This window comes from Vicugna pacos, chromosome 18, assembly GCF_048564905.1.
Source record: "Vicugna pacos chromosome 18, VicPac4, whole genome shotgun sequence".
Classification (NCBI taxonomy): domain Eukaryota; kingdom Metazoa; phylum Chordata; class Mammalia; order Artiodactyla; family Camelidae; genus Vicugna; species Vicugna pacos.
The window spans coordinates 35428845-35454806 of record NC_133004.1 but is presented as its reverse complement, the minus strand read 5'-3'; the positions used below and the strand labels follow the sequence as shown (position 1 = coordinate 35454806).

At 47.4% G+C, this 25962-nt stretch overlaps 1 protein-coding gene across 2 annotated transcripts in view; it reads left to right on the top strand.

The window, feature by feature from the left end:
* Positions 1–4006: 4006 nt before the first annotated feature.
* Positions 4007–25962, top strand: part of GALNT17 (polypeptide N-acetylgalactosaminyltransferase 17) — a 361038-nt gene continuing 339082 nt past the window's right edge. For both annotated transcript variants that reach the window (XM_006201451.4, XM_072943074.1), the window contains exon 1: positions 4007–5698. In XM_006201451.4, the coding sequence (XP_006201513.2) occupies positions 5461–5698 (238 nt within the window). In that variant the 5' untranslated portion in view covers positions 4007–5460. The remainder of the gene's footprint in view (positions 5699–25962) is intronic.

The following is a 25962-nucleotide window of genomic DNA, read 5'->3' as shown; positions in this document are numbered from 1 at the left end:
ACACAAAGAAGCAATGGCCAGACCATGTGTGCCTCTAAAACTCTGACCCACAGCCTCTCCAGTAACCAGGCTGGGAAGTCCGGCCACAGCTGCTGCCGCCATCAGCTCACAGCGGTCAGGAGGTGGTCAGTAACTGCCAGCTTTCTGAATTTTTGCCCCCACTTCCTGCTTAGGACCAACCAAAGAAAGCCAAATATGCTCCTTTAACCAGTCACAGAGGAGGCCCTACTTCTAATTATCCTGCCTCTACCTTCCCCAGGCCATCGGCCTCCAGTCGGGGCAGATCTGAAGCCTTCCCTTTTCCACTATAAAGCGCTTCCTCTCCTCTACCTGCCAAATGCGAGTGATGGCGGCCGGCTCCCTTGCAATAGCAAACTCTGAAGACACAGCCTTTGCCCGTCCTCAGGCGGATGGTCTTGGTTTATTTCCACAGAGCTTACTCTGTGCCCAGCCCTGTGCTGAGTGGTTGACACATCCTTATCCTTGCAGCTCCATGAGGTAGTATCAGGGATATCATTCCCGTTTTACAGCTGGGGAAACGGATGACACCCAGAGAAGTTAGGTAACTTGCCCAGAATCACACAGCAAATAAGTGGCGAGGCTAGATGGATGTGTGTGCAGTGCCTGGCACACGGTGTGGGCCTCAGCTCACTCAGCAGCTTGATCTCTCCCTGCTTCTTTATTCCTCACCTTGTAGCCTTTCCCCCACCAAAATGTGAATCCTTGAAGGGGAGAAAAGGATGGATTCATGTCTGGTATTTTCTTAAAAAAAAAAAAAAACAAAACTCCAGTGAAATAAGTCAGACAGGGAAAGATGAATACTATATGATCTCTTACACGTGGAATCTGAAAACAAAAACAGAAACTGGAAATCGCAGAATCAGAGAACAGATTGGTGGTGGCCAGAGGTGAGGTGTAGTGGGGGAAATGGGTGAAGGTGGTCAAAAGATACAAACTTCCAGTTATAAAATAAATAAGTCATGGCAGTGTGATGTCCAGTATCGTGACTGTAGTTAATAATACTGCTTGTATGTTTGAAAGTTGTTAAGACAGCAGATTTTAAACGTTCTCATCACAAGAAAAAAACATTGGTGACTCTGCGTGGTGATAAATGTTAACTAGACTTCTTGTGGTGTACATCTCACAATATATACAAATATTGAATCATTATGTTGTACACCTGAAATTAAAATAATGGTGTATGCCAGTTACATCTCAATTTAAAAAAATCAAATAACAACTCCAGTGTCTGTTGCCATGCGCACGGCTTTATGAGCGTGAGGGCTCCACCTCTCTGCTTCTGGCAAGAGTAAGGAGACTGACAAAACCTCTGTAGAAAGATGAACCCCTGGTTTTCCTTGGTGAACCTCCAAGTATTTTTAACTTCAGTGATGGATTAGGGTGAGATGCGAGAGGTTTTTAACAGGCAAGCAAAGGTAACACTGTCAAGTCAGAGCTACATATATGAACCATGGTTGATGAGGGAAAAATGTATTTAGAATCAAAATCCTCGGTGACCTATGGACAGAAATACATCAGTCTACTTCCTCTCAGCCTGCTAAACAAACAAACATACTATTAAACTACCTTTGAAAAATGTTTGTAGTTTAACTGAATGTTATGATTGGGAAAGATTTTTGGAGGCAGCCAAGAGAAATTTCTTATTTTAAAGTTGAAAATTAATTTGCTTCTTGGTAACAGGTGGAATCAAACCCAGGGTCTCCTGGTGAGCACGCCAGGCAGCCACTGAGGTGTCATTCTGTTGGATTTACTAGCTAGATTGGGGAAACGGTGTGTAGACAGATGGCAGTCATTGATTGAGGGAGGTCACCCACCCCTCCGGGAACCTCTGGGCACAGGGCAATTGATGACTCTGTAAAGCATCCTTTAATCTTGGTGTATGTAGTGTAAGTGGCTAGGTGCACTCCTTTTGGGCCTGAGAATTTACTCGGCAGGAAGAAGCTATTTAGTTCAGTGCCTTCACATCAGTGCAACCTTCATTCATACAAGCATGTTGGCCTTAGTCCAGAGTTTTCTTTCTTCCATCAAGATATGCAAGCAACCAGAGAGCTCCATCAACCTTGGGTACCTTGGCACCACTGATTTCATAAGCAGCTGGCGTACAATAAATATTCAACTGATTATGTTTTTGCATATCTAACATATGCCAGGCAGGTTCTTAAATTTTAGGTGTCACTGACCACATTGAGAATCTAGTGTAAGCTATGAGACTTTTCTCCCAGAAAAATGCCCATAAGACATACACACATACATTTCTGTATCTGACTGAGGGGTGTTTATGGACTTCTGAAGTCTGCCCCAGGCATCTGGGGAGAAGAGCCGGTTAGGCATATGGAACAGTGTTTTTGAGCAAAAGGAAGGCTCCAGCTCAAGTTATACATCGCTGATTGACAATGTCCCCGAGGTCTGGGAAGCTGTGGTTTTCCCTAGGTGTACTCTTGCTTAGGTGAGATCGATTCAGAGATGGGATTGCTGAGCTGGGGGCAGCAGGAGACCATGCATACGAGTGTGTGTGTGTGAATCGTGGCCACTACTGGGAATGCATTTGAAATAAATGACTAACCAGAATTCAAGAGTAACGAGGAAAGGTAGAGAAGGAACTCAAGAGGGGATGGAAGGGCTTCGATACGTGGGAGGGAGAGAGGAGTTGCCGGTGGCTGGAGTTTGTGTGGTTGGAACCAAGAGTAGGAAAGGCAGAAATGCAGGAGAGCCGCACTTCTCTGTGATGACAGGGTTCAGGGCCTGACCACGACAGTGGGGCACTCACTGAGTCTAGGCGGTCAGATGTCATTTATGAACGTAGAAGCTGTCCAGGAGGCACGTGAAAGGGGAGGGGAGAAGCCTGTGTGATGCATGATAAGGTCATCAGTTAATAAGGGCAAGGGACCGCTCTGGCTTTAGGGGGGAAAACAAATTCCACTGAAGCTGAATCTTGGCCTGGAAACTCCTCCATTACTCTGAGGCCATTTCCTCCACTTTTCTTCCTGTCTCCTGTTCCCAAATATGCATATGCCTGGGAGTCAGACCTACCTGGGTTTAGATTCACTTACGACTGGGGACTCTAACCCAATGCCTCAGCCTCCCCAGCTTCAGTCTTGTGGCTGAATGAATGTCCAAAAATTATTTTTGCAGAAGCTTCCCTTGATCGTTTTAGTTTCCATCTGAGTGTGGTTATAATAACACCTACATCAACCAAGTATTCAGTGAGAAAACGTGGAGATGGTGCCTGGCCCAGTGTCTCTCACATCGTAACTGCTCAATAACTCGTTTCTTTCTGCTCAAGCCCCTTTGTGCCCAACACGTGTGCTTAAAAACTGTCCCTTGTGGCTTTTTGATGTGGCTTATACACTTAACTGCTTTGTATTCTCTTTCTTGTAATTATACAAAGCAAAACCTATTGAACTCGGGCATAGAGTTCCAAGGGAATGAAATAAAAAGATAGTTATCTTTTTTCATGCACTTTTCTGTGTTCAAAATCAACATTTCAAATAATAAATCAGCAACAAAACAAAAACAAAACTCAACGGTAGCAAAAGAAAAAAAAAACCTTTAATAAATTCAAAATGATGAGGTGGAAACCACCAGATTTATTGGGCTTCACTGTCCGAGATCCTTTTCTAATTGGCAGCCTGACTTCTTTTTCAGGCCCAAACAATTAAATGGATCAACACCTGGCTTTGAATGCCAGCATTTGGAGCTCCTGCCTTTGGGAAGAGGAAGAGACGTTGGAAATCCAATAGCCAAAATACGTTTCTCATGATAAAATGCGTGCAGAGGTGGGGGTGAACACAGAAGCTGTAACCTGGACGGTCAGAATTTTCACACGGAGGGAACCCACCCAGCCCACGACCGCACGGCCTGGCTCCCAAAGTAACAGAATCCGAGTCTCCAGGCCAGATTTTCCCTCTAGCCATTCCAGGCCACGCATAGCGGAGCTGCGAGCACACAGAAAGGGATGTCTTCATCGCCAACCAGGATGGAACAAACCCGCCCGTTCGGGGAGTGCTGAGAACCAAAGGGTCCCTCCGACGCCGGCAGCAGCCAACATGACTTGACTGCCCCCATCCCGCGCGGTCCTTACTCTCCAGACGCCCCCACCCTTTCCGGGTGCGCGCGCACGAGCGGGTGAGCCGGGGAGCTGTGCGCCCGGCAGCCTGCGGGCGGCGGCGGCCGACAGGCTCGCGGGGATCCGGGTAGCCAGGGGCGGCGGCGGAGGAGCTGGCGCCGCAGCCGGCCCCCTCCAGCCGCGCCCCGCCCTCCGCCGCCACCTGCGCGACCCCTCTGGGCCCTCGGGCCCCGGGACTGTGTGGACTCTCCCTGCCGCAGCGGCGGTATCGCCGCGTCCGCCAATTAGAAGACTCGGCGTTTGGCTCCTTGGGGCGCGGGAAGAGCCGCGCTGCCCGCTGTGGCGAGCGCAGGGTGCGTCGGCGCGCGTCCCTCCCCGCCGCGCTCCCCGCGACGTTCGTGGAGGGGGGTACAGAACTGCTGTGACTTTTGAGGTCCGACTCCTTCCGGCTAGCCTCCAGACGCGCCAGCTCGGAGGGAGGCCGGTGTGACCGCCAGGCCCCGAAGGCTCACTGCGTGGGCTCGGGACTTGGAACGTGTCCGGGAGCCCGCGGAGCGGTGCGCGCTGGTGAGTTTGGCGGCGGGGTGGGGTGTCTCCCGGAGCGAGGGGCGGAGAGGACGTAGCGCTCTGCCCCTTCGCCCGCCCCCCAGTGCTGCTCCCACTTTGAGAGTAATTGAGACTTGAGCGTGACTGCGGAACCGCGAGGACGCCGTCGCCGGGCGCAGGCTATTCTTCAGCCCGGCGTAATGGAGTGGGTCGGTGAGCGGAACAAAGGCGCTCGCCCGGGGGAGCGAGCCTTCTTCGGCTGAACACCGCGGACTGCGCGCCGCGACGGCCGCCTGCGGACTGAGGTGGTGGCTGTGCAGCTCGAGGCGCGGCGCGCTCCCCTGCGGGCGGGCGGGCGGCGAACCCTGAGCCCGGCACCTGCGCGCCGCTCCCGCCGCGGCGCCGGGGCAGCCCCGCCTGCCGGCCCCCCGGCCCCGGAGGTCTGCTGCGCCCGCAGCCCTACTCCCGGCGGCCTGAGGTCCAGCGGCGAACCACTTGCTGGGGCAGAGGAGGGACCCCTGCCTCCCGGCCCTTCGCGGAGAAGCTGGGGCGCCTGGTAGGGGCCGCGCGCCTGGGACTGAGTAGGCATCTCGGGGAACACTTCTGCAGACTGAGGGCTTCCATGTGAGCCATTTCGCTTTCCCCCGACCGCCCGGTCCTCCCACCAGTCTCCGCTGCCCGAGCCTTCGCGCAGTGGGGCCGTGAGCGGCTGGGATCCTCGCCAGACGTCCGGAGCGCGAGGTTTGCACACGGCCCCCGGCTGCCCCGCGCCTCGCCGGAGCCCGAGGGGGCGCGGGTCCGGGGCGAGGGCCGGCCGGGCGTATTTGATGGCTTCACTGAGAAGAGTCAAAGTGCTGCTGGTGTTGAACTTGATCGCTGTGGCCGGCTTCGTGCTCTTCCTGGCCAAGTGCCGGCCCATCGCGGTGCGCAGCGGAGACGCCTTCCACGAGATTCGGCCGCGCGCGGAGGCGGCCAACCTAAGCGCGCACAGCGCCAGCCCCATCCAGGATGCGGTCCTGAAGCGCCTTTCACTGCTCGAGGACATTGTCTACCGGCAACTAAATGGTAAGGACGCACGCAGGTGCCCACGGGACTCGGCAGGGATGGCCAGGGGACCGGGGTCACCCGGGGCCCTGCGCGCGGTGTGGGAGGCAGGCACCCCCTGGCTCCCGCGCGCTCCCTTTTACTCTCCCTGCTCAGTCTCAGCCAGGAGGCCAGGGCTGCTGGAAAGAATTACCTGTTTCTTTTCTGTGCTCCAGCTGTTAAGTTTGCTGGCTCCCGGTCCCCGCGTGCAGGAGTCATTATCTGGCGACTCCGGCCATGTGCAGAAACTAGACGCACGGCCAAAGACGCAGGCGACTTAAGGGAAGAAATAGCTCCTAGAGCTTAGCGTTTGGTGGGGTCCCCCGGAAGTAGGGGTGGACAGTGGCTGACTTAAATGTCTGCACAAGTCGAGGCCTCAGTTCTGGAGCTAACGCGCTTCGGTAGTAGGTTGGATGAATGTCGTATCTCTAAGAGGCGGGCTGCACAGCTAGTAATGAGGACTCCTCCCTTCCCGCCGCAGCCTTGATGAGGCTGCTGTTAAAAACACTCGATTTCTCCCTAAGAGCTGCCTGAGGGTGATTGTTAAAAAGTTCGCAGTGGGTTGGGGAAGCAGGTTTTTAGAGTGTAGCAGAGAGGTGTGCCATCCAGTGAACGGTAGTTGTCAGCATCTGTCCCATCTCAGATGCCCCTTCAGTGCTCCAGGAGACGAGGGGGTTTTTTAATATGCCCTGGTCACAGCTGGTCCAGGGGCTGATGGGTCACTGGATACTTGCTTCCCCCAAGGTCAGAGTATTACCTTCTGGAGTACTGGCAGCTCTCCAGGGTCCATACAGCTGGTATTCAAGACAGATCCAAAGCTATCACCTCCCTTCCTGAGCTTCTAACTCACCTTCTCATGAGTTATGGTAGTTCCAGAGCTGCAGATAATCTTAGAGAGTGGTAATAATTGGTGGAATGCTTGCTGTGTGCTGTACCCAGCGCAAAGATGTTACGAGTGCATTATCTCACTGAACATCCACATCAGTCCCTGGAGTTTCATTCCGTCTCCATATCAGAGATGAGAGCTTAACTAAGTTGCCTGGTGTCCTACTGCCAGTTAGTGGTAGAGCCTGGAGTCAGACCCTCATATCTGGTTGACCTGAGAGCCTACATTCTTGACAACCTCTATCTACTGTTTCCTCCTAATTATAAGGAGTGTAAATTTGGATGACAAAAAGATTCTGCATTAGTAAGACCTGACTCAACTCCTGTCTTCCCTGCAGTTGGAGCAGGAGACTAGCTGGGTGGCAGGCAGGGAGAAGGATGCCACCTTCCTGCCTTCCAACGATCCCTTCTGAGTCCTTCCAGGTGGAATGGGGTCAGATTTCCAAGCACCCTCTGAAAGGACCTTTTGGTCTTCTCGATGCCATTCAACAGGTATCCAGGGGATGCCTTGAACTTGCATCGGTGGTGGGAAGCTGCAATCCCACTGACCCCTGGCAGACAGTGTGCTCGGCTGTGGGTGCGGCCTGGCTGCAGATGTCACTTTTTGGGGGGCAAGTGAGAGCTCTTCTCCTGAGTGTCAAAAAAACACACAGAATGAAGCAAAAGCCCATGGCTCATTTCTGGAGGAACTAGATGCTTTGGGGATGGGCCTTATTGTTCTGTACAGGTACATACCATAGACCAGTAAATAGGACTCAAAAGAGGGAGTGCAGGGTAGCCTGATTCCCTCCACGTTGGGCTCTACAAGTCATTTCAGAAATAAATATGATATGGCCACATTCCCCCTGCTGAAGCCCCAAACGGGAAGAACAAAATTCTAAATGGTAGTTTCTAAGTGCCACAGACATGCAGGGACTCAGGCAGTCTGTACAGCAACCCTAGGAGATAGGTGTGGCTACTTCCCCCTCCATAGCTTGCCAGCTAGAGGGTGGGGTGGGCTGGGAATTGAACTTGGACAGTCTGGTTCCAGAATTGAGGTTCTTAGCTGTTACACCAGCATGTCTCAATCAGAGCCACATGGAGGGCCTGTTAAGACACAGGTTTCTAGGCATCCCCTCCTCTGCTGCCACTGCCGCTGCTCTGAGTCTCTGATTCAGTAGATCTGGGGTGGGGGCCGGACGCTTTGCATCTCTGATGGGCTTGTGGCCTGGACCATGGCCCACTGCCCTCTACTGCCTACACCAGGCAACTAGGCAGAGCAAAGAGGAAAACTCGCTCGCCATTTGGTTAGAGTTGGGGTAGAGATTTCTGGAAAGCCAAGAGTTTGCTTCAGAAGATGAGCTGGAAGTCTGGCTTCTTTCCCCATGTACTCTTCTGCCACATAAGCGCTTTCCTGGGGGCGTAGGGGTACCCGGCACTTGGGACTGGTTGGGTCTGGGGCTGTGGGGTGGGAAGACTGGAGGAGGTGCAGGAGGGCTGGGTGGAGAGCTTTCTTGGGCAAGCCAGGAATTCCAGCTGCAGCTAGATAGATGTTATCTTCCGGCTGCAGAGTGTAATCTGTAGTGACATATGGCCTGGGGGAAGAGGGCGGGGAAAAGTCCCAACTGGAGAGGACCCTCTCCCTCTCCACCCCACCCCCAGTGCCCGTCCTTCACTGATGTGCTTGTTGTGGGTAATGTGTGTGCCACCGTTATGCTGTCGGCCTGCTGGGGTCCCCTGCTGCGGTGGGAGGGAGGCGGCGGGAGGAGAGTGCCTGGGAGATGGGACCTGGATTCGTGTGTCCCCTCTGCAGTCTGTCTCCGTCCCTTGCTGCTGAAGGAGGAGAATGAACCCTTGACCTGGGTGCTCTTTATTCATCAGGAATTCATGGAGGGCTCGAGAGAGCTGGGCCCTGGGCCACTTGGGTCCAACTCCTTGAGTACCAAGTGGCAGCTGGTGTTTTCATGGTGGCTCAGATTCCTTAGACCTTTCCTCTGATGAAGTTCAAGCAGGAGGGACACAGCCCAACCATCTCCAGTGCTCTCTCACTCTCGAAATAAGTTTTCTTGGGTGACCTGAGAGGGTTCCCCTGGGCAACCGGGGCCAGAAGTGACCCGCAGTTCCTCAGAGCTGGCTTTTCTGCTAACACGCTAGGTGCCTGCCTTTTGAAAAATAGTTACAAGTTGTTGTTATTGTTTTATTTTTCTTAATACAGGTTGAAAAGGACACTTTAAAGGGAAAGTGGATAAGTTGGTATGGAGGAAAAAGCACTCAGAGATGAGTTGGTTTTCTCCCCTCCAGACCCTCTCTTGCATCTGCGCTCTGTCCTTTCCTTTAGGCCCCCCTGCTGACCCCTGACTGTGGCTGCAGTGCCCTTTAACCCAGGGCCCTGCCTCTGGTCTCTCACCCCCGCTTTGGTGGCTCCAGCTCTCTGACTGGAAAGCACCGCTTCTGAAGGGCCCAAGACCTTCCAGGGGTTTTCTCTTTCCTAAGAAACTGTGGTCAAGCTTGGAGGCCGACAGACAGGGCCTGCCACAGCCGACCCATGTTCCCACCCTGGCCTGTGCCTTCTGCCTGACCTACTCACTGAAATAACCCTGCGTTTGTCTGTGGATTGTAGCCTGTGTGTTTCAGCCTGTCTTTGAGAAGTGCTGGTTGACTTGGTTTGCTCTCCTCGCCCCTTTTCTACATTCATCCAGCCTTTAAATCCTGGCTCAAGGTCACCGCCTGGGGGTGGGTGATTGTGCTAGGCCACAGGGTCTGAGCTCTTCCTGGTCCAGGTTGCTTGAAGCTTTCTTGTCAATGTCAATGTCCGTTTGTGCCCATGGCTTCTACTTTTGTGCCTTCGTGGCTTTACCTTTTGAGTCCAGAACAGGACTGCAGGTGTTTTAAGGGCTTGAACCATATTTTGGATGTTTTAGTACCACCTCCATCCTTCAGCATCTGCCACGGCACCTTGCACATAAAGTGGGCACCGAAGATTTATTGGTTGATTATTTGGATGGGAGCTAGTTTTAGGAGGTAAATGATAACCACAGAGGAAAAAACCTCGACACTGTAAAGGCTGGATTGGGTTGGGTGGATGTGGTGAGGGAGGAGAAGGAACTGAAAGGACTTAGTGGGGGAGACTGAGTGTGAGGTTAGGGTTAGGCCATCTTTTTTTTTTAACTTTTTTTTTTATTGAGTTATAGTCATTTTACAGTGTTGTGTCAAATTCCAGTGTAGAGCACAGGGTTAGGCCATCTTGCCTGTACCATCTTGTCACCACTATCTTGCTGGTGCCATCTTGAGGCTGCCCTGGTCCTTCACCCTCTTAACTAAAGGGCACCAGATCCTTTGGAGGAGCCAGGAAGTGAAGCAGTTGGCCAGATTAGGGACCAGCGTATTTCATTGTATTTTTGTTTAAAAAAATTTTTTTTTCAATGGGGGAAGTAATTAGGTTTGCTTATTTGTTATTTTTAATCGGGGTACTGGGGACTGAACCCTCGAGCATGCACTCTACCACTGAGCCATACCCTCCCCCACCGTATGTTTTCTTTGAATGTGTGATTTTATAACATGAATGTGGTTTTATATTACTTTTTTTCCTCTAGAATGAAATGCACTTTTATTGTAGAAAATCTGGAAAATCCCCAAAAAATTATACAGAGGAAAATAATACTGTGTAAAAATACTGAAATAAAAAAGTGGCATGGTGGTTTTGTACTAGGAGAATGGACATAGGGACAGACACATTTCTTGTTAGAATTCCTGTGTAACTCTGTACAGGGCTTTTGGTTGTCTGTTACCTTCTGAGGAAGTTGTTCTGAGGAAGCTCATTTTGGAGCTGAGAAAGGTGAGAAACGGAGACACTATGTGACCTAGCCAGGATGACACAGCCAGCGAAGGGCAGAGCCAAGATTCCCGAACATCAAGATTCTTTTCCCCAGTCCACTGTCCCCCTGATAGGTCGGGGGAAGATGGTGTCATGTTTCACGCAGGCCCTGAGCTGAGGCTGGTGACCCCGCCCCCCGTCAGAGCCCGGTGCGATGCATCGGAAGGGCGCACGTGGCGGCTCCCTCCCTGAGTCCAGGGCAGCGCTGTCGCAAGAGGAAATGCAATCGATTGAGATTTGCTTCCAAATTTAGATTTCAGAAGGATATTGAATAGAAGCAGGGTTGCTTGAAGAAATTGAAAAATCTTGCGGGCATGGAGAGAAGTCACAATTACCCAGCCTAGTCCTGCCCCCGAGCCACACAGGCAGACGAAGCTGGAGTCGGAGCTGTAGAAAACCAACACGTTCCCAGATAACCCAGGTGCAGCGCATCCAGCCTGCCGCTTCAGCCAAACCCGCCAGGCAGGGAGAGTGAGTTGGCGCCAAGGGACAGAGGGAGAGATGTGCTCTGCAGGCCTCCACGGTGGAGTCTGAAAGAGGGGGGGTTGTGTTTTGGAAGCATCTCTTCATGGAGATGGCTGGGAGCTGTTTCCTGTTTCCTGGAATGTAGATGTACTCGTATTGGCTACGGAGGTGATGGTACCAGCATTTCCGATGGGATGGAAGTAAGGCAGAGAGAGTAGGGGGCACGTATCCTTGCAGTGAGCATCAGAAGGAACCCAGGGCGGTGTGAGCCTTCAGGGCTATGGAGGCTGTCACCAGGGCTCGGTGGCCAGCAGGGGCTCCGGTGTGCGGCAGGTCAGCTGAGCCAGGGCCTGGGCGCTGGAGGGAGGCCCACTTCCTGTACCTCTCGCGGACTGATAGCCTCTGGTAGCTCCTGGAGAGACTGGGAGCCCAGCTCTTGGACAGCCCTCAGATGGAGGCACATCTGTGTTGGCCAGTGTGTGCGACAGGCACCCTGCTGGCAGGGGCAGCTGCTGCCTGCCCAGCCTGGAGGTAGCGGTCAGAGGCTGCCAGCGTCCTTCTCGAGGTGGGCCTCTGATGCCCTGAACTTCGCTGTTGCCACATCGGGAGTGTCCTTCATGGACAGGAGGAAGGCTCGGTAATTAGAGCCAAGAGTGACAACGCGGAGATGGAATATGGGCACAGCAAGGCCCATGTCACTGAGATCAGAACCCCTGCGTCTTTAAGAATACAGTGTTGGAAGAAAGGTTGTTCTCCTGGGCGGCAGACAGACCAGCTTTGGTTTCTGGCTGTGTCATTTAGTAGCTGTGTGACCTTGGGCCAACCTCCCTACCTCAACAGTCCCCATGGGTCTGCCTTCTGAGGCCACCAGCAGGCCTCTGGGTCCTCTTGCGTTTTCTGGACTCAGCTGCAGCGCCAGGTTGCAGGGTAGGACCTACTTCTCAGCAGCTGCCGAAGGGACCCGAAGATTAAACTCAGAAGTTCAGGGGAGCCACCTCTCCACTGGGTGGCCTTTGATGGGGGGACAGGAGCATCTCTTCAGCAGGGAAAGCGTTTCCTAATGCCGGGCTGCAATGAAAAAAAATGCAAGACTCATTTGGTTGAAAGACCTTCCTCTGCCTTCCTTAGTACCCCTCACGGGTCTTTACACTGTTTGACGTGTAGATGACAATTGGCTTAGTCCCGGATAGAGAAGTTTTCCCTTCTAATAATGTCCCTGTCATTGCTAACTGCAGAGCCTCAGCCCTGCCACGCATGAGTAATAAACCACTACTGTAATTACAGGCGGCCCCGTCCAGACACCCAGACACCAGCGCGCTGCCAGTGACGAGGGAGCGAGGTTCCCCAGGAGCCTCTTCCATCCCGGCCTCAGACACAGTGGCTAATCGTGTGATTAGGGTGTCCTGAGGGGTATCTTGTGGTTACACATGGCTTGTTAGCTGCTGTACCTCTCTGGGGGAAAGGGCGTGAGCTAAGGGTCGGGACACCGGGGTTCTAGTTCTGTGTGTTTCTAGGGACGAAAGTTTATGCACGTCTAAGTGAGAGCTCCATGACTTTAGGGCCCTTCAGCTCTCAGGCAATGAGTAAAACCACTTCCCCCCATCCTATTAAAATCTTGCACATTCTCCAAGGACCAATTTAGAAGCTCTTTCTTCCCTGAAACCTTCCCTGCCACCTTGTCAGAATTGTCTCTTCTTTGGGCTCTTGTGGTTCCCCGCCTGGGTCTGCTTTTAGCCATCATCTGCCTCTGCTTTGCATTATAATGAGTTGTTTACATGGTAACAAGAGAATTAGTTTTATTCGTTTTGAAATTTTATTTTTCATTTTTTATTGAGGTATAGTTGTACTTATATAAGTGACAGGTGTACAACATAGTGAGTCACAATTTTTTTTAACATTTTTTATTGATTTATAATCATTTTACAATGTTGTGTCAAACAATTTTTAAAGGTTATACTCTTTATAATTATTATAAAACATTGGTTATATTCCCTGTATTGTACAGTATATCCTTGTAGCTTATTTATTTTATACACAATAGCTTGTACCTCAATCTCCTACCCCTATCTTGCCCCTCACCAACCCCCCTCTCCACTGGTAACCACTAGTTTGTTTTCTATGTCTGTTCCTTTTTTAATATATTTACTAATTTTTTTAAGATTCCACATATAAGTGATATCATACAGTATCTGTCTTCCTCTTTATGGCTTATTTCACCAAGTATAATACCTTCCAAGTCCATACATGTTGTTGCAAATGGCAAATTTTCTTTTTTATGGCTGAATAGTATTCCATTGTACATTTTAAAATCCTTCTCCATGTCATTTAGTAATTAATTCATCAGAAACTAACTTGTTCTCACTTAACAAGTCCAGAAGTAGTGGTAATAACATTGCTTTGGCACCATGAAGTCATCATGGTGGCATTATAATGTCATAATTTATTATATTTCCTTGGTCTTTTCTTCATGGTTGTAAGATGGCTGTCACTGCATCTTTGTACAAGGTAAGATGTACTGTACCACTGGCCATAACTACTCCTGTTGTTTAATCAGGAAAGAAAATCTTTTCCAGAAGTCTCTCCAGCAGGTGCCCACATGTGGTCCAGAAAATGGCCATGTGACCAACCTTCCTTCAAGAGAATAGTTGCTTTTCATAGAAAGTAAGTAGGGTGGAGGTGAAAGAGAAGGAGAGAAGAAATGGTGTTTGCATTGTGAGTCCATGGTGTCTGTCATCCTCTCTACATCCCCAAATACCTTTTCAGCGAATATTAAAATGAAGCAAGACTCTCTGCTCTCTAAAAATTCAATTAAGTAGAATACTAAGTCCTTGGGGATTTTGGTTAACGTGGATTTGACTTGAAGACTTCTCACAGATTGAAACTACTGTGTTTAATCACATTTTGTCACTGCTAAGATGCACGTTTTTACATCTCTGAAATTGAGATTCATTTTATGGTCAGTGGTGTGTCATAGTTTAATCGGCAGGATTTTCCCCTTTCTGGGTACATACAAATGGTGCAACTTACAGCTGAAGGCATCTTAGATTTGATGAAATACAATGTATAGTCTTTCTAGATGGGGAGGGTATAGCTCAGTGGTAGAGGGCTTGCTTACCATGCATGAGGTCCTAGGTTCAGTTCCCAGTACTTCTGTTAAAAAATATTAAAAAATAAACAAATAAGCAGATAAATAAATAAATAAACAAACCTAAATACCCCTCCCCAAAAGACATGGGAAAAAATTAAGAACTCCTCAAAACAATATATAGTCTTCCTAAACACACATGCTTATGCATACTATAGTGTACCATACACAGTATTTTTATGGGGCCTCTAATACATCTCCAGTGTGTTGTATTGGCTTAATTCTACATCAGTCCTGCGTGTATTATTATACTCATTTTACAGCTGAGGAAGCTGAAACACGGGGAAATCAGTTGTCCAGAGACACCCAGTAGCTGCCTTTCTGTGTCTTCCTCTGTGAAGCTGGTACTTGCTGACTTCTGGGTGTGGGGCGCAGTCCCGATTAGCACTGGTGGCTGGTTCAGGGGTTGCAGAGGGGTGGGCTTGGGGATGAAGTGACAGGATGGCAGCGGGGAACCTTACTTCCCTTCAGTTTAGCAGTGACTGGTGTGTAAAGTTGTAAAGCTGTTAATGCTAGAGCTCTAAATTATGCTGTGTGAGCTTTAAATCCAGCCCATAATTAGAACAAAATGTGAGAAAAGTGAAATTGATATTAAGTTAATTAAAAGGCTTTGCTTATATTTGCAAGGAAATTAGCACAACAAGAGTGCTGACAAGTGCACATTGTTAATTTCTTCTCCGTTTGGGCAGATCTCAGCAGGCCTCAGGCAAGCTTTGTTCCTGGCTTCTGCTCTGTGTCCTTCCTACAATCAAGTCTCCATCTTATTGGTGTCATCTTCTTGGCTTTCGTTGGGCAAGATGCAGCGTAATCTTGAGCTGGCCATTTTTTAATGGTTACCCAGCCTGGAATAGGAGCCACACCGTCTCACGGAGGGCCCAGGCCTTCCAAGTACGCGTTGGGGGCTTTGAGGCTGTGTGTCGACGTGTAGCTGATGCAAATGACCGACGTGGTTCCCTTGTGTCTAGAAGGGCCTAGTGCATCCTTTCCTTTCATTCCTGTTCACCATCCCGATCTAGGCCACAGACCTGGGTTGTAGTGTGCAATGTAGAACTTTAATTTGGAGTTCCTAGAAGGCAGGGACAATTTTTTTTAATGGAACCACTTATACCAGATCAGGGTCTGGATTAGGGAGACTGACACGAGGCAGCCTAGAACTACCTCGGGCTCTAGCTGGACTGGCTAGAGGGAATGCCGTGTTCACCAAGGGGCTGTCTTTTCCTCTTGGGCGTAGAGCTCATCTTCAGGCTCCCTGCAGTTAGGTGAGGGGCCACATGACTGACTTCTGGGCATTGGAAGATGGGTGGAAGTGATGTTTGCTTCTGTGAGACCTGGCCCACAATATATCCCATGGGGCCCTCTGCGCCTTCTCTCTTTACCTGTGCGTGGTGGCCTTGGAGTCTACCTCTTGATGGCATAAAAGGTGGAAAGCTCCTCAATCCCTGAATGACTGTGTGGAGCAGAGTTCCGTCCCGTCCTCCCCAGCTCTCTCTTGATATCTCTGTGCATTGGACATTCGTGTTAAGCCGTTGAGATCTCAGCTTATCTGTTTTAGCAGCTAGTGTTAATCATCCTGACTAATTCAACCAGGCGGGTCTGGAACACTGTTCTCCCTAAGTCACAGGACACTCTGTCTCCTTTACATCTCCATCCTGATTAATATGATCAGCAAATACTCATTGAACTGAACAATAGATGGGGTGGAGTAGGATGATTGAATTAAAGGCTGCCTGGCTCCAGACCTGCCTCTCTGTCTGCTGTTGGCTTTAAGAAAGCAGTCTTGTTTCTCAGTGTCCCAGTATTCTGTTTACAGAATGATCGAATGATTATAATCATCCCCTACTTATGCTCCAATGTAGAGCTGGGGGATAAGTATTGAAATATGGCTAAGTTGTTTGCAATTATAAACAACTAAATAATATATGCATTGTCTTTATTACCGCTTCGGCTGCTAGGAACTGGCATTTTTCAAGATGAGACAAACTGAAAAGGTTAGTTTAAGAATTAGCAATTAAAAAAATCATGATCTTTGCTGCCACTGCATTTTAAATCATGCAAACATTTATGTTTGTGCCAATGTTCCACAATTTCCTTTAGAGCAATTACTGAAATGCATTCACAAGATAAAAATGGAGTTCAGGGAAGAATATTTAAGAGCTCTTTAATGATGTTAAAAACTTTGCTAATTTGCCAAGGTTTTTTTTCCTGCCTACCCATCTTCCTGCAATTGAACTGATTCCAGGAGACGTGAAGAAAGGGTCTGAAACTAATATTAAAATACACAAATCTCACAAACTATCATTTCAAGAGCCTTTTCTTTTTCCTTCATTAGCTGAAGGTGAAACACTCAGGAAGGTGTGAGGACCCTTGGGCTGTGTTTGCTTGCACAGAGCAGTTTGGGGAGAAAACAAAAGCCAAACGGTAGTTAACGGTAGTTGCTAACGGGTGGTTTAGCTTCGGCTCTTTCCTTTTTCTGCTCCTTAGTGCAGCTCTTCAGGGAGAAGACTGCCCTGATTTGTTCAGCCTCGTCCTCCTTGCACAGGTCTCAGTTTGGCACGACCGCAGCCAGCAAAGGTCTTGTGGTCCCCCCAGCATCACTGCTCCATGGGTGTTTCAACCTCCTCTTCAGGGCTCTGAAAACTCCAAGCTCTCAGGGTTCCAGATCCATCCTTCCTTTTCTCCACAAGAAGGGATCTAGTGTAATGGTACACATCTTCATTAGAGTGTAAATTCACGGTTCTCTCTCTTGGATGGTTCTCTTGAAAGCCCCGTCTTCAGCAGAGAAAGCTGAACAGTGTTAAGTTCCAGACAAGAGCCAGAGATGCAACCTTGACCCCGCCAGCTACTTCCCTAACCAGCTGACCTCGGGGGTGGATGGGGGAGCATACAGTGGACTGAATAGGGGCTTTCCACTTAGATGATATATCAGACTCCCTTATGGGTACTTTACAAAGCCAAGCGAAAGCTTGGATTCTGGGTGACTCACATAACGTTGCTGAGCCTGCTTGCCTATCTGGAAAACAGCAGCTGCTCCTGTAAGTATGATAAAGACCCTGCAAGACGGTACTTGTCAAATACCTTGAGTGAGTGTGTTTAGGAGAATGTTGATGAACAATTTTAATAATACCGTAGCAGTGGTAACAGAACCATAGTCCTTGGAACAGACATTTAACCCCTCTAGGACTCAGCTTTCTCCTGGTGAAATCTGGGTAAGATCTAAAGTCTGTTCCAGTTCTGTAATTTTATGGATTAGAGAGGTAGTCAGTGGACCAAAGAGTGTCTTCTCACGGAAACAATGGCTGATGAGGATTGTCTAGATTTGTATCTTTCGGCAGCTAGAAAAAGTTAAGTCTATAGGGACGAGACATGATTTTCCTAGGCGTGGTGGTTTTAAAACATATCTGTAAATTCTTTGACGCTATTCGGAGCAAAAGATGGAGTCGAATTCCCCTCTGTTGATAATTACGGGCTGGCCTTCGTGACTTGCTTCTAGTGAGTGTATTCGAATGGAAATGATGTCGCATGACTTCTGAGGCTGGATCGTGAGGGACAGTAGAGTTTTGACCTCATGCTGTCTCTGGGGATGGGCATCTTGGAAAAGACATCAGGCTGCCCTGAAGCCACTGTACTGGAGAGACCACGTGGAGAGAGGGAGACTGAGAGAGAGGGAGGGAGGTCCAAGAAATCAACAAGCTTCCATCTACCCCACCCGCCCCGCCCCACCGCTGCCTGCCAGCCTCCCAGCTGATGCCAAGTGGAGCGGACACACGCTGTCCCCACCCCAAGCCCTGCCCAAATTGCAGATTCAGGAGCAAAATAAATGTATTTATTGTTTCAAGCCACTGACTTCTGGGGTGGTTTGTTACAAGCAATGAAAAATTGGAGCATGGGCCAGTCTCCTTGTGTTTTATTAATAAAGTGTTTTTTCTTCCACACCCTAAGAAATAGGGGACTTTGTGATGGTGATGATGAAAACAGTGCCAACAGTAATAAATGTAACAATAGCTAACATTTATGTGTTCTTGCTTAAAGTACCCAGCGCTGTGCTAAAGGCTTAAATGGATATAAAAGTAGGTACTGAGTACTTTTTCTAAGTCTTAGGTTTCTATACCACTGATAGACTGTGGATAACAGCCTAACTATTGCAGAGGGGGCTAGGCTGGCCAAGAATTTGAGGCATCCTTTAGCCAGGTTTCTGCCTTGGCCTGGACCCCTGTGTTTAGGTGGGAGAAGGAAGCGAGCAGGGCCTGCGGTGGCTCCCTCCCATGTGGGCATCACTTAACATAGAACATCATGTCTCGTCTGGTGGACCCTTGCCAGAGTTTCCCACATGGGACTGTTTCAGGTCTTTTAGCAGAGATGAAAACACATCTGACAGCCTGTTTCCATAGGAAACAAATGATTTTATACTTTCTGTGGAACCTGGAGAATTTGGTGCTTCTACAAAGGGTACGCACTGCAAACCTACAGAGCACCTTATTCTGCAGAACTTTAAGTAAATACTGCCAGCTTCTTTCATTCCAGTTGAGTGGAGTGGGGAATAGGGGGCTATTCTGAGTTATAACAGAGGAAACAAATCAACATCTCACTTTTCCCAGAGTGAGAAGGTTTTTCATTTCAGTCTTAGCTTGGACACACACAGCACCTGCGGCGTCAGCCCTCACTGCAGACTAGGGGATGCCACAGGCCAGGGGTTCCCATGCCTGTCCGAGCTTCGTCGTGACTTGGGGAACTTGGGGGAACAAGTGCCAATTCCCAGACCCCTCCAGCTGGAGGTTCACATTTTGCAGGTGTGGGATGAGACTTGACTTCGAAATCCTTAGTTTTCAGAAGCTCAGTGGGTGATTCAGAAGAACGGCTGAGAGCCACAGAGATGGCTGACTCCTATGCTTTGAAGTACTTTCTGGTCCTTTCCTGGTGGCAAAAGCTTTGAAGCCTTCATACCTGTGAGCCGCTTTGTGGAGGGTAGCTATCAATGTCTGCATCTGTGAAAAATACATATCCATTCTGTAGGGCTGTTGGGAGAATTGGATGAGTTTGTTCCCTTGGGATGTCTGATACATCCCTGGCTTCTAGTATTGTTATTGTTATTTACTTCCTAACACTTGATTAACTTCATTACCAGCAATTGCTTGTTGATTTCAAGATTTAACAACGTACCTTCAAAACTGATCTTTTCTTCCGGTTATAAGAATACGTAACGAGATCTCCCCTCTTGATAACGGGCATTGCTGTGGCTTGTGTTTTTGTGGTTCAGACAGTTGGTGCCCCTTTTGGGGCTTGTGGTGCCTTCTGTTCCGCCTGCACCGAGCCTTCATCTCATGCCATTTGGGGTGTCTTTTGTTTGGTGAGCTGGATCAGGGTGAATCTATTTCATTCTGTTTGCTCCGAGTTCAGTTTTTCCTTTTTTCTGCAAAGTCTGCTTCTCCAGCGTTTCCTAAATCTGGATATCATGGTCTTGATCTTTGGGCTTTCCAAATTGGTACCGTCCCTCTTTCTTCTCTCACCCAACAGCTGTCCATCCCTGATGCCTGATAACGCCCATCTCCTCCATCCTCCTTCTCAGTGCTGCCCCCATGTCTTACCGATGACTTGGACATGGACACCATAATTGCTTCTGCCTCCAGGCCCTGCACTTTTGAGTCTGTGCACTTTTTGGCACCGCTGTTCTCTTCCCCAAATACAGTTTGGATCAGGCCACTCCCTCCCTATGCACGCATTTCCCCAGCTGGGGACGTGCCCTTCATCCATCCTTCCATGTGCTTCTCAGCCTGTAGTGCAAATGTGTCCTTCCCGAAGAAAATGACCTGTCATTTCAGAGTTCCTGAGAGAGACGGGAGGTTGGTTGGACATGATACCCTCAACTTGAAGAAGGTGCCACCCTTCTGTATTTTATGAAATTTTCCAAATCTTGTATGGTTGTCTTGCCCACATCTGGTTGTATCCCCTCCTTTTTTTCCAGCTTTTGATTGAGTCTTTCTAAAGCAATTCAATTAGGTTTTCATTGAAACAGTCACCCTCTTTCTTTTCTCACTCATCATGTCATCAATTTATGTAATTTAATAGAATTACGTAATTACAGTAACAAGCACAGCTGGCATGAAGAGGTTGGAAGAAAAAAACAACGAATTGTTGGCAGGTATACAACTGAACAGGAGAGAAGAAACAGGCAGGCCTGCTAGAGCGAGGGCTGCCTACCAGCCTGGCCGACAGTGTGCCTGGGGTGCCTGCCCCTAAACTGGGGAAACACGGAAAAGCAGAAATGAGAAAATAAAACTGTTATAATTCTACCATATTAAAATAATAGCATTTTGCTGCTTTTTCCCCCCGTAAACGTTTTTACATCTTTAAGATCATACTCATATTTAAAAGTTTGCATCCTTTGCTTTCTCTTAACATTTTTCAGTAAATAGTTCTTCATACTATTAAATGCCTTATAAACATTAATTTTAGTTGTTACATATTATTTTTATGCAATGATTTTACCCCAAGTCACTTTCTCACTTCCCTATAGGCAGAGATGTAGATTATGAGAAAAAATTCAGATTATTTTCTTCCTATGTGGGTGAAAACCCAGTTCTTCCCTCCTGTTTCTCTCCTGTGTGTCTCTTTTATTACACAGAATACTTTATTTTCGACACTTTTGGTCACCAGATGGATAGAGGTTTTTCCCCACACCCACAATTGTCTGTGCCACCAGCTGGGGGGTCCTACAGTTCAACTCAGTTCTGACATTACCCGGAGCTAGAAAGGGATTTCGCATGTTAAGTTCCTCATCCCACAAGACAGCCTCCCCCACAATTCAGATGCCAGTTGCCAGTTGCCAGCCCAGATTGTCAGCTGGGCTTCTGACCCCCCAGCTATAGATCAGAGATTCCAAAGACCCGCTTCTCAGATTTGGTTAATTTGCTAGAGTGGCTCACGGAGCTCAGAGAGAAACATTTTACTTACTTTCACCAGTTTATTAGAAGGGTGTGATGGAGGATACAGATGGACATCCAGGTGGAAGAGAGGAGTAGGGCAAAGTATGTGGGAAGGGGTGCGGGGCTTCCACGCCTCTGCAGGCACCAGTCTCCCAGCACCTCCACGTGTTCGCCAACCCGGAAGCTCCCCGAACCTCATACTGTTTGGATCTTATGGCGGCTTCCTCACGGAGGCGTGATAAGTCATTAACTCGCCTTTTAGCCCTTCTCCCTTCTCAAGAGAATGTGGGGCGAGCTCAAAACTCCAAACTTCTAATCGTAGCTTGGTCTTTCTGGTGAGCAGCCCTCATCTAGGAGCCAATCAGGAGTCCCTTCATTAGAACAAGAGACATACCTGTGACCCAGGAAATTCCAAGGGTTTCAGGAGCTCTGTGTCAGGAACTGAGGTCAAAGACCAAATATCCGAACAAAAGATGCTCCTGGTGCTCTTATCACTTAGGAAATTACAAGAATTTTAGGAGCTCTGTCTCAGGAGCTCGAGGCAGAGGCCAAATATGTATTTTCTATTATCTCACAATCGTTTCCAAATTTATATTATAAATAGTGGTGTGATGAATGTCTTTCTAGATAGAATTTTATATCCAGTATCAGATAGAAATAGTCTCAATGTGGAATAATTAGGCCAAAAGGTATGGGATTTTTAAAGGCTTTGGATATATTTGGCCAAACTGGTTTCCATTAAGTTTTTATCAGTTTATTCTCCCCTGTGTTACCTTATCTGCTTTCACAATGAATAGATATTATAATTTCTAAAACCTTGCTAATTTGATAAACAATCACATCTTCTTGTTTCAGCTTGCATTTTCTTGATTGGTAGTGAGATTGAATATTTTTCCAAATATTATTTATTTGCATTTGCATTATTGTAAAAATTTTCAGTCCTGATTGATCTGTTAAAACAGAATTTATCTGTTGATTAATTCAGCCGTTGATTTGCATGCATTTTCTTAGGGAAGGGAGGAAATTATCTGTCTTCAATGTTTATTACAAAATAGACTTTCCAAACTCATTGCTTGCCTTTTAATGTCGATGGTTTTTTTGGATGGGTTGTATAGGTTTTATATTTTCATAGAGCATTTAATCTTACAAAGTGTTCTCTCATTTAATGTTTGAAAAAATATTCACAGATGTATTTTTTTGGCTTTAGTTAAAAAATTAAGTTGACTTTTTTTTTAGCATATAACTAAAAAGTACATGGGAATTATGCTTGGAGATTCTCCTTGAAAGTTGAGGTTCTCCCTTATCTTTTCTCCTTATTCATTTCAGCCCCGCTGGTTGAGTACTGCTGCCTTTTCCACCAGTTTGTCATCCTCCTTTATTATGATCTCAATTGCTTTATATATATATTTCTGAGATGTCTATTCTGCTCTGTTATATCTGTACCTGAATCACTGCCATATTGTACTAATTATGTGATCATATTAATCCTCATCATTTCTCTTCTTTTCTTCCTTTTTTTTTTTCTTTTTAAAAGATGCTTATTGCTATGCCTCTTTTTGGTCACAACGTCCATATCCTGGAATTCTTTCGTTTGTCTTTCAAAGACCATTGACATTCCCAAAGGAAAATTACATAGATGATTGATTTTTCAGAGATCTTGTTTTGTATTTTTCCTCTGCCTTTACTTATATATGCTTTGGCTAACTATAAAATTTCTTGGTCAGAATCTTTCCCCTGCAAGCTATGACATTTAGTACTGCAGTGCATAAGTCCAGGTAGTCTGTCTGTCCATCCATCCCTTCATCCATCCATCCATTCAGGACCAGCTATGTAATTTAGAGGGTGTAGTGAAAAATGAAAATGTAGGTACCTTGTTCAACAATTATGAAGTTTCAAGATGATGACAGGAGAGCGTTAAACCAAGTGCCAGGGCCCTTTTAAGTACGGGGCGCAGTGTGACTGCGTGAAGTCACTGTGAAGTTGGCCCTGCATTCATTCATTTCAAGGATACTTACTGAGCATCTACTGTGTGTTGTGTGCCTTGTAGGAAAGAGCCCTGAAGATACTCGCAGTCCAGGGGAGGATGCAGGTGAGTTGGCTGTGGCATCATCAGTGCTTGGTGAAGGTGTGCAGGGGATGCTGTAGATGCACAGAGGAGAGAGGACTTCACCAGACCCAGCTTCCAGAGGGGGATGCTGGAGGAGATGATACTTGTGCTGATGTTCTGAGGCTTTTGCTCTAGGTGATGCAAGGGAGCCTTTGGAAGGTTTGCAGCTCCAAGTAATAACATGCTCCAATTCAGATGCTTTTGAAAGGTCACCCTGCTGCGTGGAGATGCTGTTTTAGGGGGCCAGGGTGAAAGCAACGGTGAATGCAGTTAGGAGCCTATTACAATAATCCGGGCAAGGGAAGGTGGAGATGGTGGCTGGACCCATTTGGAATAGTGGAGGTGGTGAGAAGCCGTCATGTCCTAGATCTATTTTGAAGACAGCACTGCGATGATCTGTGGTTGAAATAAATATGAGATAGGAGAGAAAGAGAGCAGTGAAGGATAACTGTGAGGTTTTTTTAACCAGTCAGTTAGAAGAATGGAGTTGCCCTTCACTAAGATGGGGAAGACTTGCAGGGGAACAGGTTTGTGGGGAGATGAAACATCCATCCATGGATGTAACGAGGTCCAGATGCTTGTTAAACATCCAGGTGGACATGGTGAATAGACAGCTGGGTGTGGATTCTGGATTTGGGCTCGATCAAAGACGGAGAGGAGAAGGGGAGGGAAGAAGCTTTTGCTAAGGAGGTTGTCGAGAAAAAAAAGATAAGAAGGATCCCGTCAGTAAAATGTTCTCGGTGACTAATTGGATACAGGAAGAAGAAGGAAACGGAATTAGAAAATGAAATTGAGCAGCTTTTAAGCCGTTCTCCCCTCATTCATTAGCCAGAGGTTCCGGAAAATGGAATCATAGTTCTTCCTTTTGGAAAAAGCCAGTCTTGGAAGTATTTCTTCTAGGTCAGATTTCTGTGGGAGATGATGAAGGTAATTTCTTGATATTTATTTACGATAAAGAGAGAACGTCTGCCACTCAAATGTTGAATTATTAATGATTTAGGAGAAAATGAGTTCTTTCCAAAATGCCAATTCTCAAGGCCGGTTAGACAGAGGCCAGGTAGTAAATTACCCCTTTCAGTGACAGGCCTAAAAAGTGGCTGCCTGTCACGGGGGTATGCAGTGATTGCCTTCTCTGGGTTGGGTCCAGGCAGTCATGATTTTGGAAGCAAGTCCAGGGTCAATTTGCTTATGACACTTAACACGTTTTAGAATCTCACCTTTGCTCATAGAATCTATTTCTCCGGGATGATTCCATTACTACGGAGAAAGCTGGGTACTCTCGAACCCGTAGATTTGGAACTGAAACAGAACATTTCCGAGATCCAGGGAAGAGCCAGGTAGGTCCCATTCTGATCCATTCTGATCCATGCAAGACCATTCTTCCGGTGTCTGGCTGTCTGTTCCCGGGCACGGTGGTAAATTGTGCAGGGGAAAAATGCACGTACCTGTCCCCTTTCAAAATTAAGAGGATGTTTTGCAGAGAAGGGAAATCTTGGAGAAGTGCACTTAAGTGGTACTTGCCGTGTGTCTTCTGACTTCAGTAGGAAACCCAGTGAGAGGGCGGGGACAACACTGATCAACTCAGTGAGGGGACAGGGTAAACAGACAGGTAGCCTGGTGAGTGTGAGCATGTGGATGTGAAGAGGCATTTATTTTATCATCATCTCAGTCATTCACCCACTTTCAAAGAAGAGGTTAAGTTATCTGAGGACATTTGCTGTGTTCTGAAATGGATTAAAACCAGTCTTTTATTTTTGGTGAGTGATTTAAATATTGTATAGCTCATTTATAATTGAATAAAAATATGGTGGCTCTTTACAGATTTTGAAGGCATTCTCTCCGAAAAGGCTGTTTTGTTTTCTCCTTTTCGAATAAACGTGAATTAGCATAAGAAATAAGGAGCCTGTGAAAGGAATCAATAAAATTAACTGGAATTGGATTTCACACTTTGAATGCCTGACACGTTCCTATTAGGGGAGATATGGAGAAACAGGTAATCAGTTCAAAGAGAAGTTCGGGCTCATAAAAGAGTGACCTACTTCCAGAAGATGAATTTTTAAAATAAGAAAGTCTTGAAAAATAATTCGCTTTACATTGATGGACCGAAGCTTAAAATAACAGGGAAATCTAACACAAAGACGGGATTTTTCTGGGCTTGGAAAGGGCTGGGCCGGCACAGGAGTATAGGGGGGAAGACTGGGTTTGAGTTCTGACGCTGCTGATTACTTTATTTGAAATACATGTTTTAGTTTCAACCCTTAGAACTGTTTTCCTTAGTATTGCAAATGGGATTGCCTTGACTTTTTAATGTTGGAATCAAGCGAGTGTTTAATTTCTGAGATGTAACAGTGAACTAGGAACCTAGGACTTCAGGGAAATCTCTCTTTTTCCCCATCTGAAGGTCTCCGAACCCCAGCTGTTTGGGTCTGCAGGAAATGGGGTCCTGTACCACGTGGTGTAAATATTCAAGGAAGGTCTTGGTGAATTGTCTTCCTCCTGAAGAGCGGTCCTTTGCAGAGTTGTCCTGACTTCATCCTTAAAGCTCAGTGTGCCTGTTTGTGGATTTTTTTCTTTTGCACGTGAATCTTGGAACTCAATGTCAAGCAGCCTGATAGAACCAAAGTCAAGTTCTGTTTCTCTGGCAGGTAACTTGGAATTTCCTCCTGAATAAAGTGGAGCTGCCCATCCGATTTGTTCAGAAATCTACCGTTTCTTTATACTTACTTGGACATGTTATAAATTTGTTTTAAAGCAGCTTTATTGAGCTATAATTAACATGCAATAAATTGCACATATATAAAGGTACAATTTGATACGTTTTGATGTACGCCATGCACCTGTAAAAACGATGGCCACGATCAGGAGAATAAA